Raw genomic sequence first — 15,000 nt, 5'->3', positions numbered from 1 at the left:
GTGAAGAGAACGGGAATGAACAGCGGGATAGAGGGTAGGCAGAGGAGTCTGGTTCTCTGTCCCCCCTCTCCTGGGGCTGAGGGGGAGGGGGTTGGGGGGGTCGAGAGGGAGAGAGGAGAGTGGTGTACCTTCCTCTAGGGAGGATGAGATTGACTGTGTTCTCCAAGGAATTACACCTGAGAATGAATGTGCATGTACGCGTGAGTGTGTGTGTGTGTGTGTGTGTGTGTGTGTGTGTGTGTGTGTGTGTGTGTGTGTGTGCGTGCGTGTGTGTGAGTGAGTGTGTGAGTGAGTGAGGGCTGGTGTCCTTTGGGGGCAGGTGTTGTTTGTTCTTCCAGCCTGAGAGCTCAGAGAGGACACACCAGCACATTGGGGCGAGAGGGGGGATGAGGAGGATGAGGGTTGGGGGGGCGAGAGGGGGGATGAGGAGGATGAGGGTTGGGGGGGCGAGAGGGGGGATGAGGAGGATGAGGGTTGGGGGGGCGAGAGGGGGGATGAGGAGGATGAGGGTTGGGGGGTGAGAGAGGGGATGAGGAGGATGAGGGTTGGGGGGGCGAGAGGGGGGATGAGGAGGATCAGGGTTGGGGGGGCACACTACGGTAGAGTATGGCTGGATTTGACTGGCATATAATCGAGTGTTGTTGGTAATGAGGCTTATCTTTGCCTCATTAGGATGTGATATCATACCGGAACATTCCACTGAGTCGATAAGATTCTGCCCCGTGTGTCACTACATCTAACTGTGTGTGTGTGCTGTGTGTGTGTGTCCTCTGTGTGTGTGTGCTGTGTGTGTGTGTGTGTGTGTGTGTGTGTGTGTGTGTGTGTGTGTGTGTGTAGGACTGGGCTGGTCGATTCTGCGGTGACTGGCAGTCTGTCAGGCTGTAGTGGAGATTAATCAGTGTCATCGACGTCCAAACAGCCTGGCTGTGTCTCAGATGACACACTTTTCCCTGTGTTGTGCATTACGTTTCACAAGAGCCAGTAGTGCTCACTGCTACGTGGTGGCGGGCGCCGTTTGAGATTGGCATCCTGTAAACTACAGTACCACATTATCACCCAGTAAAGAGGAAATGGTTCAGCCCTGCTCACTGACTCAGGGTGGGACAGACACCATGGACCTTGGGAGCAGGGGTGTTGTGACTAATGAGACAGCCCCGGGGGGATGGAGAGACAGGGGGGAGAGGGGGTGGATATCATGGGGACCTATCCCTATCCACTCTCTCCCCCGCCAACCCCTCTCGCACACCTAAGAGCGTAATTGGACTAAAACTGTGATCTAATTAAATGTCCAATTAGAGAGCAGCGAGCCATGTGCCCGCCGGCGTATCAGAGCACAGGGACATGATCAGCTGGAAAAACAAACAAAAAATCAATGAGAGGACGGGGAGATAGACAAAGATGGAAAAGATAGAAAGAGGGGTAGAAAGAAGAGAAAGACATGAGGAGGTCAGGAAGCCTAAAGGGAGATAGATGTGTGTATATTGGCTCATTGGACTGGAGAAAGTGATGTTAGAGTCTACATCTTTTTGACTGGCACATATTCTGAAATGGTTTTCTGCAAGTAATTTGTTAATACTTGACACTTGATTGACTTTTGATTATACTATGATAATAATAGGATAATACTACAAATAATCCAGAGCTCTGATAATCCTTTATACATCGAGACATGCATATACTAGGCCTTAACTGTTGAGACATTAGCAGTGATGCAATATCACATGCACGCACACATGTGCATGCACGCACACATGCGCGTGCACACGCGCACACACACACACACACACACACACACACACACACACGCGCACGCACACACACACACACACACACACACACACACACACACACACACACACACACACACACACACACACACACAATCTGTCTGTCTCCATCTGTGAGTTGCTGACACACTGGGAACCCCCTATGGACAGCTTTAGCCCATCAAATATTTATGCTGGGATTCAATTCAACATTCAATCTATTTAACAATTATAACACATTCAGTATACACAGGGGCACAAACAAACACATGCACATACATAGCCCAGGGGCATGCTAAGCCAGCCCAAAACATTCTACTGCTGCCTGATGAACCTGACAATTGTAGACTAGAGAAACTTGAAACACCGGAGCTCATCACGGAGAACGACTGTGTATGCAAGTATGTGTGTGTATGTGTGTGTGTGGTGGAAGTTAAAGAAATTGTATTGTTTTTGCTTGCTTCATTAAAGATTAGATATTGCCTATTCTTACTTTTAAATAATTCTCTCTTGTGCCTGGTTGTATAGCAGTCAGGGATGAGTTCTGTCTGCACCCCAGGTTCTGTCTGTCTCCTGCCCTTGACAATGGTGCTGTGGCTTCTATGAAAGACTCCTTGTTTTTATTTAGTGCTCTGGAAAAATCAAAACAAGACAAGCTCATCTCCTGACTAGTTGATCCCTTTTGTACCAATCACATTTCTGATTTTGTCTAACTGTATGTATCTGTCTGACTTGGACTGCCCTGGTCAGAGAGAAACTTTGCCTTCACTGTACTCTTCTCTCTCCGTGCATGTAAAATATATCATAAATACTGATGGCCTGTACAAGTTCTCCTTATTGATTATTAAGGACAGTCAAAATAATTTCTTCCACAATCTGTTGTTTGTTTGTGTGCATTGGAACTTTACCATAGCTGTGTACGTTTCGCCAGGGGGTGACCTCAGCAGCTGCTCCCCAGCTCAGTGCATCCTTGGTGGGTCTGGAAGCTTCTCCAGCTCCCCAACCTGTCTTTATCCTGGCTCCTACAGGGCAAGAGTAAGAGGATCGCTCACACACTGAGACCTGCCCGTCTGCTCACTCACACTGCCAACTATCTCATTAATGCACAAACAGACAAACAACTAGACAGACACACCTCTTTCCGTGCGCCAAAACCCACGATAGATGGAGTGGATCAAAGAGAGAAAGGGGCACCGTGCCAACGTAGAGGACTGAAACTAATTTAGCTATTTATACTAGCCCCTGTCCCGACACTAGCTAGACTATGTCGTGATACTTCACAATAACATGGATATTGCAAAGACGGACAGCTGATTCACACAAGACAAATAGCTAAGGCTAGATTACAATAAATTGGCTGGATCAGATGCTAGTAGCTAGGCTATATTAAATATATAGCCAGCAAAGCTAGCTTGCTAGCCTAATGATGATGCAACTCACCTTACTCCAAAGAAATCACTGAATCATAAACTTTGACTTTAACAAACTAGTTAGCTACCCTTAGTCAGCTAGCTAAGGCGTGGATATAGACACACTCATATCATCATTCTATATCGCTCTATGAATTCGTTATTCTTTTCTTTTGCCAACGGGACATTGTGCTTTTCTCCAGGGGTAAAGTTTTATCCAAGGCGTTTCGTCGGACCACAAACATCTGGGTGGCAAAACATATTACTACAATTCCCATCTCCAATGTGTACCCAACGCTACGGCCATTTTTGAAGTTGTTTCTGTCATATTGAGAAATTGGTCGTAGTTCTTTATGAAACTACAATGAACTTAATTTCCCATCCACCCTAGTAGCACACCCGGAAGTATCATTCACGTTACCGTGGTCACCGTGGGCTCTGTGCTGGCTAGCTCTCCGTCCGTTTCCTGCTGCAGCGAAGAGTGGCGTCGAGAAAGACTGGGAAGACCGAACAACATCATAACCTCCACTAACTCCACTAGAAAATGAAACTGTCACCAATATTACCCTCTCTCGACATCCGCTACTTCACGATATTGCTGGTAAGCACATGCGATTTTGCTTTAAATGCGGAACTTCTTTGCTTTTTGAGCTGCACAGATAGCGAGCTAGCGTAGCTGCTAACGTCATCTGAGCAGGGTTACAGAAGGGTCGGCGTTTCTAACGCTGCCTAGGTGGTTAGCTTGCTAGCTTTGGAGGAGCAAGCAACAGAAATGGCCCTCTGCTCTCACCGGTGTTCACTCGCCATATCCTCTCCACGGTAGCTAGCTAGCTAGCTGGGTTATTATGTCAGCGCCCTGGCTGTAGCAAGCAAACTGATTTAGCCATCGTTAGCTAGCTAGCTAGTGCTAGCTTGCCTGTGTATGTCTGTGAGCTCTACTAGCTGGCTGGCTAAATCACATCTATGATAGAAATTGTTAGCTGATTTGGAAGTGACATAATTATACTGGATTAATGTTAGCTAATAGTTGCTCTAGCATAATCTTATTTTAGGGGGCGTCTAAGTCTGTAGTGAAGCATATCTGACACTCAACTGGCTTGCTAATGTGAGCTAGCTACAGCTAGTTGTCATGATATGTGAAAGGGAAGTGTTTTTGCTGCATTCAATTGGGCTCGAATATACATATAGTTTACTTAAAAACGTATATCTCTAAGATTACTTTAGCTAACCGGCTAGTTAATAGCAGATCGCATTCTGGGTGTCTCCATCCATACACTGAGAAAGATGCTGCTAGCTAGCCGGTTGGTGAATTCCTCTGTTGTGGCTCATTTCTATTGGTTGCCAACCCGGAACTAGACACGGAGCTTCTCTCCAGCGCACAGTAAAGGCCTGAGGTGAAAACTTTTCCACCCGCAAGGGAGGGAGGGCCTCTTCTATTTGTTGGTCAGCGTGCCTGTTTGTGGTTTTCCTGCAAGTGTAAGCTAGATGAGTCACATTTCTATGTAAGTTTGAATACAGGTGATCATCAAGATCAGCAGATGTAGATGGTAACTTTGCCAATGCTGAGATGGAGACCGAGTGTCCCCCAGTTTACTGTACGGTCACCTTACTATACTGGTAGGCTGGTATGTATAGCCTAGATTCTGGAAATAGACATGCTTTTACGTGAGAGAGAGAGAGAGAGAGAGAGAGAGAGAGAGAGAGAGAGAGAGAGAGAGATGTTATCCCAACCGTAAGCTTGTCTAACCTGCTCTCATATGGGGGTTGGGGATGAGGTTTTTTGCTATGTATAGCAGACACTTCCTGCTTTCTAGGTGAAGTGGCTAATGTATAACACCCACATTCAACTACTTTCTCTCACTGATGCTTCGGGATGGTGAAGTAAACCTTAGAGACCCCTTGTTCCAGCCTTACCTATGCTTCTCTGTTCAGTGTCCATTAACCTTCTCAAATGCTCTTCCGGTGATATAAGTATGCCCTGTAGCCCAGTATTATGATCATTAGCCTAGCTACCCTTTCCTACCCTACCTGTGAACATTGACCCTAAGGACCCTAAAATGGATCCTGGTGTTCCAATTCATCTGTGTGGAGTCAATGTCCCGGCCGGTGAGAGGGAGACTGGGATGATGGCTAAATATGTGTTCATTTTAGGAGTTTTTGGTTTGTGCGTGTTTCAAATAGAAGGAGGAGGGAGTGAGTGAGTGAGCTAGCGAGTGTGGCAAGTGTGTGGGTGTTGATCACTCTGTCACAGTCCCATGATGGTGTCTAGCACACTGTGGTTGGGTCTTGTTTCATTATTTATTAATCAGGGTTTCCAGCTACACTGCACAAGCTGGCACTCAGTCAGAGACTGTGATGGAGTCTTATCCAAACCTCTCTCTCTCCATCTCTCTCTCTCTCTCTCTCTCTCTCTCTCTCTCTCTCCCCCCCCCCCCCTCTCTCTACAGGTGATGGGCCTCTCCTCCCCAGGGCAGGCAGAGATCACCAGCCTGGATTCGGGAAACATTGACGACATCCTCAGTAAGTCTCTCTCTCTTGTCTCTGTCTCTCTCATCCTCAGTAAGTCTCTCTCTCTTGTCTCTGTCTCTCTCATCCTCAGTAAGTCTCTCTCTCTTGTCTCTGTCTCTCTCATCCTCAGTAAGTATCTCTCTCTTGTCTCTGTCTCACTCATCCTCAGTAAGTCTCTCTCTTGTCTCTGTCTCTCTCATCCTCAGTAAGTCTCTCTCTCTTGTCTCTGTCTCTCTCATCCTCAGTAAGTCTCTCTCTCTTTTCTCTGTCTCTCTCATCCTCAGTAAGTCTCTCTCTCTTGTCTCTGTCTCTCTCATCCTCAGTAAGTCTCTCTCTCTTGTCTCTGTCTCTCTCACCCTCAGTAAGTCTCTCTCTCTTGTCTCTGTCTCTCTCATCCTCAGTAAGTCTCTCTCTCTTGTCTCTCTCTCATCCTCAGTAAGTCTCTCTCTCTTGTCTCTGTCTCTCTCATCCTCAGTAAGTCTCTCTCCCTTGTCTCTGTCTCTCTGATCCTCAGTAAGTCTCTCTCTCTTGTCTCTGTCTCTCTCATCCTCAGTAAGTCTCTCTCTCTTGTCTCTGTCTCTCTGATCCTCAGTAAGTCTCTCTCTCTTGTCTCTGTCTCTCTCATCCTCAGTAAGTCTCTCTCTTGTCTCTGTCTCTCTCATCCTCAGTAAGTCTCTCTCTCTTGTCTCTGTCTCTCTCATCCTCAGTAAGTCTCTCTCTTGTCTCTGTCTCTCTCATCCTCAGTAAGTCTCTCTCTCTTGTCTCTGTCTCTCATCCTCAGTGAGTCTCTCTCTCTTGTCTCTGTCTCTCTCATCCTCAGTAAGTCTCTCTCCCTTGTCTCTGTCTCTCTGATCCTCAGTAAGTCTCTCTCTCTTGTCTCTGTCTCTCATCCTCAGTGAGTCTCTCTCTCTTGTCTCTGTCTCTCTCATCCTCAGTAAGTCTCTCTCCCTTGCACGCGTGTGCTATCTCTTATTTCTCTTTCTTTTTCTCTCTCCCTCACAAACAAGAGACAGTTATACTCTCATAGAACTACATCTGTCTTTTTCCCAGTCCTCTGTTTTCTCAGTTGTACGCTACAGCAGCACAATGTGTGTATAGAGCCCAGTATAAACTGTGTTTACTTACTTGCAGACAATGCTGGGGTTGCGTTGGTGAATTTCTATGCAGACTGGTAAGTATGCCAGCGCTCTCACACTCCTCTGTCATTACATAGCCAATGTCAATGTTTGCTTGTGTGTTACCACCAGGCCAATTCCAGTTATACCATGCAAATTGTATTGTCTTATCTTCATGTCAAACAACTGGAGAACAGTCGGGTGAGTGAAAAGGGAGTTGACGTTTGCGTCCTGTTTGGAATAATGGTCGACCTGTGTACCCCTAGGTGCCGGTTCAGCCAGATGCTCCACCCCATCTTCGAGGAGGCGTCTAACGTGGCGAGGGAGGAGTATCCTGATCCCGCTCAGGTGGTGTTTGCACGCGTGGATTGTGACCAGCACTGTGAGTCTCACACACACTCTCTCCTCGCACAAATTGAAACACAAACCGAGATAACAGGCTCACGCATGCACACACATGCGCATACACATCACACCAAAGACCTACATTAATCCCTGCACACACGCGTGTGTGCGTGCGCACACACACACACACACACACACACACACACACACACACACACAACCATCAGGCTCAGCCTTTGAGATAAAGCAAATTAAAGAGAATTATTGATGACCTGCAAACTGTTTGAAGGCTAATGACAAAACTGTCGCTGCCTGTGAAGACTGGAGGCTTAGAGATGCCATGCAGAGAGACTGACACCTGCCACACACACACATACACACACACACACTATATTTACTCTCTGCGGGGGGCCGCTTTCATCCGGGAGATCAGTGGTGACTGACGGCAGTGTCTTTTGACGCAGCTTTAGACACCCTCTATCTGTCATTTCCTCACTCTGTCTCTCCCCCAATCTTTATTCTCCACCCCTCTTGCTCTTTCCTCCCCCCACACCCTCATCTCTATAATAACCCCCCCCCCCCCCCCCCCCCGTCTGTATATTAACCCGTCTGATGTGTCTGTCCTTGTCTCTCTAGCGGACATCGCCCAGCGCTACAGGATCAGTAAGTATCCGACGCTGAAGATGTTCCGCAACGGCATGATGATGAAGAGAGAGTACCGGGGTCAGAGGTCAGTCACTGCCATCGCCGACTTCATCCGCCAGCAGAAGGTCGCCCCCGTGAAAGAGTTAGTCTCACTCGAGGAGATTAAAGCCGTGGATGTGAGTGCACACAACCCACCCACACACACGCACGCCATGGCAAACTATTGATTTGTTCAAAATAAACTGGTGCTAAACAATGCTCTTCCATTCTCTCTCTTTGTCTCTCTTTCTGTCTCTTTCTCTCTGTCTCTTTCTCTCTCTGTCTCTTTCTCTCTTTCTTTCTCTGTCTCTAATTCTGTCTCTTTCTCTCTGTCTCTTTCTCTCTGTCTCTTTCTCACTACCTTTCTCTGTCTTTCTCTCTCTTTCTCTCTCTCTCTTTCTTTCTGTCTCTTTCTCTCTCCCTCTGTCTGTCTCTCTCTCTCTCCCTCTGTCTGTCTCTCTCTCGCTCTCTCTCTGTCTCTCTGTCTCTGTCTCTTGCAGAGGAGCAAGCGTAACATCATCGGTTACTTTGACGAGAAGGACTCTCAGAACTACCACACATTTGAGAAGGTCGCCAACATCCTTCGAGACGACTGTGTGTTCCTTTCTGCTTTTGGGTGAGATATCCTGTGCCCCCCCCCCCCCCCAAAAAAACCACCCACTGAGCTTAGCTCCAGTTTCCGCTTGTGGTCTCCATGCAGGTTTGTGGTGTGTGATAACCTGTTAACCTCCCCCTCCTCTCTCCCCAGCGAGGTGTCTCAGGCAGAGCGCTTCAGCGGGGACAACGTCATCTACAAGCCGGTGGGGGAGAACGCTCCGGACATGGTCTTCCTGGGCTCGCTCATCAACTTTGACCTCGCCTACGCTTGGGCACAGGACAAGTGTGTGCCCCTGGTCCGCGAGATCACCTTCGAAAACGGAGAGGTGGGCCCACGCTCTCTTTTTTTTTGGACAGAACGGGCCTGGCTGGCCACACACACACACACACACAAACAAACACACACAGTACACTATTCGCTCCACCTCTCTGACCCAGCTGTGCGCGTTCCCCAGGAGCTGACCGAGGAGGGGATCCCGTTCCTCATCCTGTTCCACCTGAAGGAGGACTCGGACAGCCTGGAGAACTTCCAGCACGAGGTGGCGCGCCAGCTCATCAGTGAGAAAGGTAACGCCTGGGCTGCTGGTGGTGATGGGCGTGTTGCAACAGGTCTGAGACAGTCAGCCTCAATAATGGTAACCCCCACCCCCCCTACCCCTCCCCCCCCACCCCAGGGTCTATAAACTTCCTGCATGCGGACTGTGACAAGTTCCGCCACCCTCTGCTGCACATCCAGAAGACTCCGTCCGACTGTCCTGTCATCGCTATAGACTCATTCAGACACATGTATGTCTTCCCCGACTACAAAGACATCTCGTGAGTACCCTTTCTTTATCTCCTCCAGACCGAGCGCGTCAAACTGCATATCGAGATCTTGAAATAAAGTTTGACCGTGTCTACTTATTTTGTGGCCCCACAATGCATCTCTCTCCTGCCCTGCGCTGCACTGAAGCGTAGCCGCAGAAACAGTGTTTGAGATATTCACCGTCGGATGAATTTCAGGATGTGCATACTGACAAAACTGCCACCCTCAAATCAAGTAAATGTGATCATACAGAAATGTCCCGTCGCTTCTAGTCTCTCCTACATGAATGGGCCCGGACACGAGAGCTAATGTGACATGATTTGGCACGTGCAATTAGTGCTAAACTAATGTAGTCTAATCTAATTGTATTTATTGTGCCCCCCCCCCCCACCCCCTCTTCCTCCCCAATCAGTGTTTGATCAGACAGACATAGCCCTGAGGACTGCCCCCTCCCCCCTCCCCCAAACCTAATTACATCACATCACCAGCTTTTCACCCTTCTCCTCGCGGTGCACAGCGCATAATTTAATTAGCCGGATATATGTTAGTTTGTGTGTGTAGCATGTGTGTGGCGGTGGCTGCTGGTGTGTGTGTGGAGGTGGCTGCTGGTGTGTGTTTGTGTGTGTGTTTGTGTGTGTGTGTAGCGGTGGTTGTTGGTGTGTGTGTGGTGGTGTCTGCTGGTGTGTGTGTGTGTGTGGAGGGGGGGGGGGGGTGGCTGCTGGTGTGTGTGTGTGAGTGTGAGTGGGACGGTGGTTGCTGGTGTGTGTGTGGCGTGGCTGCTGGTGTGTGTGTGTGAGTGTGAGTGGGACGGTGGTTGCTGGTGTGTGTGTGGCCGTAACACACAGGGACAGTTGTGATTGGAGACCAGCCTGTCTGGTGTCTCATGACAACAAATGTTGACCCTGTCTCATTAGCCTCTCTCCAAGTGATGGAACTGGTATAGACGTGCATGTTTGAAATTCAAAATCTTTTATTGGGAATAACCCCTTGAGATGAACCCATCTCGTTCTCGTCAAGGGGTTCCTCAACAATAATAACACAATAACAACATAATTAGAACATAATTACATGTTTCATTCGGGGTGACGGACCAAGACTTAGCTAGTTTGTCATAGAATGGTTTATTTCAGTGGTTCATCATTATCTACACCTTAGTGTTAATAATATGTCTTTACTGACCATTGTGTATATCTGTCCGTGTGTCTCTAGGATCCCTGGGAAACTGAGACAGTTTGTGTTGGACCTGCACTCTGGGAAGTTACATCGAGAGTTCCACCATGGCCCCGACCCCACAGACAGCACCCCTGGACAGGTGACAGAACCCCCCCTGTGGTTGTGTGTCTAAAGGCCGTGATGCACGGGGCAATTTTATAGGCAACATTGCTGGGCAATATTGCTGCAAAAATTGAAAACAGGCACATTTTTCTTATCTGACTAAATAGCACTGATATATCGTTTGTCCACCAAGATTAGTGCCTATAAACGGGCTTTGTAAACGCAGAACCACGGGGAGGAAACGCTGGTCGGACACAGCATTCCCATTACCAGCGGCTTCCCCTTGTTCTTTTGAGGCGAGTGTTCGACGATCGGTTTGTGAGAAGTCCTGGCCTCGGCTACGTTTAGTAGCAAACAGGCAAGAGTGTTTTTCAAGCCATTTAGAGTTTTGGATTGATTTTGGTAGGCTACTATCAGCCCTCTCGTTTATTGCGGTACAAAATGCATTTTATAAGACCTAATTGGATGTGGTTTTAAAGAGTTTATGAATGTACTTGGAACGCGAAAGTGAAAGAACTTGTCCTCCACACAAGCCTTCACGTAATAATCTAGACCTAACATTACCACAAGCTACTCATCGCACCTCTAGTTGCTGATTGCATCGCATTCTCACAGCGGTGGAAAACATTTTAGAAAGGGCGACAACGAGGTAGCTAGCTGGCTTTTTTTTCCTTTTGACGACAGCCAAAACTGATCATCTTATACTGTTGCTTGCAGTAGCAGCTATATTGCTCAGCAATATTTTTGACAATATTAACCAATGCCCATAAAATCAACCAAAAAAGTGTCATGTTCTCTATTGTGTGCGTGTGTGTGTGTGTGTGAGAGAGAGTGAGTGTGTGTGTCTAACTACAGTATGTGTGTACTACTGACAGGAGGATAACCAGGAAGTGGCCAGTAACCCACCAGAGAGTTCGTTCCAAAAGCTGGCCCCCAGTGAGACTCGCTACACCATTCTCAGGGACCGCGACGAACTGTGACCTTACGACTTCGCCGTGATCCTCGAACCCCATGCCACGCCCCGGGGCCAGAGAGAGGTTAGGGTTGGGACAGGCCAGCGGGATGGAACAGCAACACCCAACACCCCCCCTAACACCTTTACCGGAGAGGAGAGAGAGGGAGAGAGAGAGAGAGAGAAAAGAGTGTTCAGCCCATTACACAGCCGTGTTGGAATAAACCTATATTTTCATAACTCTTACTATTTTAATTTTGGATAAAAAGGAGGAAATGAAGAAGAAAATTGTGAGGGGTGGGGGGGGGGGGGGCATTAGGACAACAAAAGAAGCCTTTTTACTTTTATTTTTGGAGCTTGTAAATATGTTTGTGCTAAGTGGGTGTCTTATGTCATCATGGTCTAAATTAAATGCAGAGTTCTCTTTTATTTTATTTCATTCTTTTTCATCACCCAGTTTTGTTTGTAGGGAAACAGGCGAGTGTGCTCCCTCACTGCAGTGTTTTGAGTCTCAGTTGTACGGTTCTAATCTGTGGCTAGTCAGTCTCACTCTGGTGGGAGAGGCCATGTCTCTGTAGTTTGAAGGCATTTCCTTTTCTTCTTATCCTCTTTCTCTTGTGTCGAAGAACTGAAGGCAGATTACCGACTGATCCTCAGTCATGTGACTCAGTCATGTGACTCAACAATGGACGCGAGGCAGAGAGGGAAAAAGGAGAGGGAATCACCTCGGACTATTGAGATGCACCCTTCCTTTCCCTGGTACTTAAATGTTGATAGATGCAGTCTTGTTAATGATACAGATGCAGTCCACTCCCCCTAGTTCAGGGGGAAATGTTTTGAAGTGAAGTTGGCACAACCTCAACCTCTCCTGTTAACGATATGTTCACATTGGTTAGCTATTGAAAATGGTTTCCTCGCTCCCCTGCTGTCCCTGGTCAGACACAGCCAGAGAGAAGGGGTGCGGAGGGACCGCGTCCCTCTGTAGTCTGGGCTGCATCTCAATACTCTAACTGGCTTCCTCTCTTCTACACCTGTCCTTACCTGAGGAGATGTGGACAACAGTCGTATAATTAGCGGATTTACATCCCTCAGACTCCAGTCTCTTTGGATGAAACAAAGATCAGGACAGGGAACAATGTTAGAGTATTGAGACGCAGCCCCTGTATTTATACTGTGTAATGTCCTTCCTCAGGCCTATCGAATGCCTGTTATGTCACATATCGGCCCACTCACCGAGGGAGGGGGGTGGGTGTCATTTCTATATCAGTCATCTCAGAGGGGAAAGGAAAGTGAAAAAATGAAGAGTGAATAAAACCATTTTACAAGATCCTGCCTGGTGTCCTTCTCCCTCGCACCACACTGACTGCTGTTCTACATCAAAGACGCAGGTCCGGTTGTCAATGAACAGAACACAGGGCCGTTCACCAGAACTAGCTTTTATTTGGTAACATAAATAAGAGCAAAGAGATTTGTGACAGGTTCACCTGTCTAAGATAACAGTTCTACAGTCACACGATCTGTAGCTTCAGTGGCACTTAACAGGTTAAATGTGCAATTCAACTTTGGCCATACAGTAGGCACATACATATCTCTCTCACCCTACAGAGAACAGGACATTCACACACATTCTCAGTCCCAGAGTAGTCAGAGAAACAGTAGAAGGGTTGACACGAGGACAGTCGTCTGAAATTTACTTCTGTGTGTAACACCTCTGTTCCTCCCTCAGTTTATGAGCTGGTATTGAGACGCAACGCCAAACTCTGATAAACACACAAACATCAATGAGGCAGAGAGGGACAGATGACTATAAAAAAAAGAAAAAAAAAGGCACCTGTTTGACTGAATCTGCCACACTTTCACTCCGCCTGTAGTGTCTCTTACTAGCGTGCGCTTTCTCTTCTAGAATCTTTCAATTTAGGATCATATCCACACAGTGACTGATTAAAACAGCATTCACAACTTCCATCAACCGTTAAATAAGGCTCTAGTGCCAGTGAGCGCTAGCAGGTCTCCGGGTCTGTGCGTGTGTGCATGTCTCTAGCGGTTCTCCGGGTCTGCGCGTGTGTGTCTCTAGCGGTTCCCCGGTAGAACAGGGCGGAGCCACAGGTCTCTCAACCCACCAGTCTGTATGGAGAAAGGCAAAAGGGCAGGAGTCAGTTGATTGGTCGGGTCAGTCTGGAGGAGCTTGGGTCAGAGGTCACACCTCGGCTCCGCCGCCGATTGGACAGAACGGTTAGAGAGAGGGCGCGGCGTGGCGTAGTCACTCGTCTAGGTCTGGCGGCGGCGGTTCGGCCGGCGGCGCCGTCAGCCGCTTCATCTGGAGGTCCACTCTGGCTCGCCGGCTCTTCTGGACCAGGTTGCCCCCGGCGAAGCCCAGCGCCCCGCCGCCCAGGGCGGCCGCCACCCCCGCCGCCTTGAACCCGGCCAGCAGACCCAGCGGACCCCCCAACACCCCACCCAGCACCGCCCCCAGCACCGGCAACACCGCCAGCCTGTACCCCACCGCCTGGAGAGAGAGGGAGGGAGAGAGAGAGGGAGGGAAGGGGAGAGGGAGGGAGGGAGGGAGAGAGAGAGAGAGAGAGAGAGAGAGAGAGGGAGGGAGAGAGGGAGAGAGGGAAGGAGAGAGAGGGAGGGAGAGGGAGAGGGAGGGAGAGGGGGAGGGAGGGAGGGAGAGGGGGAGGGAGGGAGGGAGAGAGAGAGAGAGAGAGAGAGAGAGAGAGGGGGAGGGAGGGAGAGAGGGGAGAGAGAGAGGGGGGAGGGAGGGAGAGAGAGAGGGAGGGAGGTATAGGGGGGGAGATTCTGGTTTAATTTTAATGTAAGTGGAAATTAAAGGAAACGTAAATATTTTTTCATATTATACAATTGACAAATGAGCGCGCACACACACACACACACACACACACACACACACACACACACACACCTTTGGTGGTGTTAATCCTTTGAGGTCTGAAAACACACTATACGATATGAGTGTTCTGATGTCTCTGTCCTTTCATCTCTCTCTCTCTCTCTCTCTCTCTCACACACACACACACACACACATGGACTCACCACCCATACCTGCATCAAAGCTTTGCCTTTTAATTATTCCCATTTGTAAAAAACCATAGAGATGTGGTGTGTGTTATTACTGCTGTTATCTTCAGAGAGGAAGATGCTCTTTTACGCTTGATGGCAATTAATGAGTGACTCCTCTGACCATTTAAACACACACACACACACACACACACACACACACACACACACACACAGTTGATTAACATTAAAAATGTTGATTTAATCCAGTTCAAATGCCCCCACCCCCACCTTCCCTGTGGCAGTTAAGGTAATTTCAATTCCGACGAGTTGAAAGCTCAGGGTACAGAATGTGTAATTCAGGGGGAGGTGTGTGTGTGTGTGTGTGTGTGTGTAAAATCACCTGACCTGATGACAGATAACACACACACGCTTCTAACACTCTCATCTTTTCCATCTGCACAACCTCAGTCATACAAACACACACCACATCAACACTGCTACTAGTGTTTGTCTTTGCTGGGGC

General features: G+C 48.3%; 3 protein-coding genes across 4 annotated transcripts in view; 1 reads left to right on the top strand and 2 right to left on the bottom strand.

The window, feature by feature from the left end:
- invs (inversin) overlaps positions 1–3,346 on the bottom strand; it is a 24,220-nt gene extending 20,874 nt beyond the window's left edge. For both annotated transcript variants that reach the window (XM_084441724.1, XM_084441725.1), the window contains exons 1-2: positions 3,207–3,346; positions 2,675–2,788 (exon numbers count right to left, since the gene is read on the bottom strand). In XM_084441724.1, the coding sequence (XP_084297850.1) occupies positions 2,675–2,677 (3 nt within the window). In that variant the 5' untranslated portion in view covers positions 2,678–2,788; positions 3,207–3,346. The remainder of the gene's footprint in view (positions 1–2,674; positions 2,789–3,206) is intronic.
- Positions 3,347–3,636: 290 nt separating this feature from the next.
- Positions 3,637–11,745, top strand: erp44 (endoplasmic reticulum protein 44). The gene is made up of 11 exons (XM_084442125.1): positions 3,637–3,776; positions 5,623–5,695; positions 6,815–6,854; positions 7,065–7,180; positions 7,780–7,964; positions 8,328–8,443; positions 8,576–8,750; positions 8,880–8,991; positions 9,099–9,240; positions 10,439–10,541; positions 11,380–11,745. The coding sequence occupies exons 1-11, from the start codon at positions 3,720–3,722 to the stop codon at positions 11,482–11,484; spliced, it is 1,224 nt and encodes a 407-aa protein (XP_084298251.1). The 5' UTR covers positions 3,637–3,719; the 3' UTR covers positions 11,485–11,745.
- Positions 11,746–12,937: 1,192 nt separating this feature from the next.
- stx17 (syntaxin 17) overlaps positions 12,938–15,000 on the bottom strand; it is a 9,572-nt gene continuing 7,509 nt past the window's right edge. The window contains exon 7 of the mRNA XM_084441768.1: positions 12,938–13,962. Within this exon, the coding sequence (XP_084297894.1) occupies positions 13,717–13,962 (246 nt within the window). The 3' untranslated portion in view covers positions 12,938–13,716. The remainder of the gene's footprint in view (positions 13,963–15,000) is intronic.

The sequence above is a fragment of the Borostomias antarcticus genome, assembly GCF_949987555.1.
Source record: "Borostomias antarcticus genome assembly, chromosome: 8".
In the NCBI taxonomy this organism is placed as follows: domain Eukaryota; kingdom Metazoa; phylum Chordata; class Actinopteri; order Stomiiformes; family Stomiidae; genus Borostomias; species Borostomias antarcticus.
This window is presented reverse-complemented; position numbering and strand designations above follow the sequence as displayed.

Coding starts and splice junctions, on each gene's coding strand:
- erp44 (XM_084442125.1), top strand. CDS start 3,720: ATGAAACTGTCACCAATATTACCCTCTCTCGACATCCGCTACTTCACG. Junction 7,965..8,327: donor AGGAGATTAAAGCCGTGGAT/GTGAGTGCACAC, acceptor TGTCTCTTGCAG/AGGAGCAAGCGTAACATCAT. Junction 9,241..10,438: donor CCCGACTACAAAGACATCTC/GTGAGTACCCTT, acceptor GTGTGTCTCTAG/GATCCCTGGGAAACTGAGAC.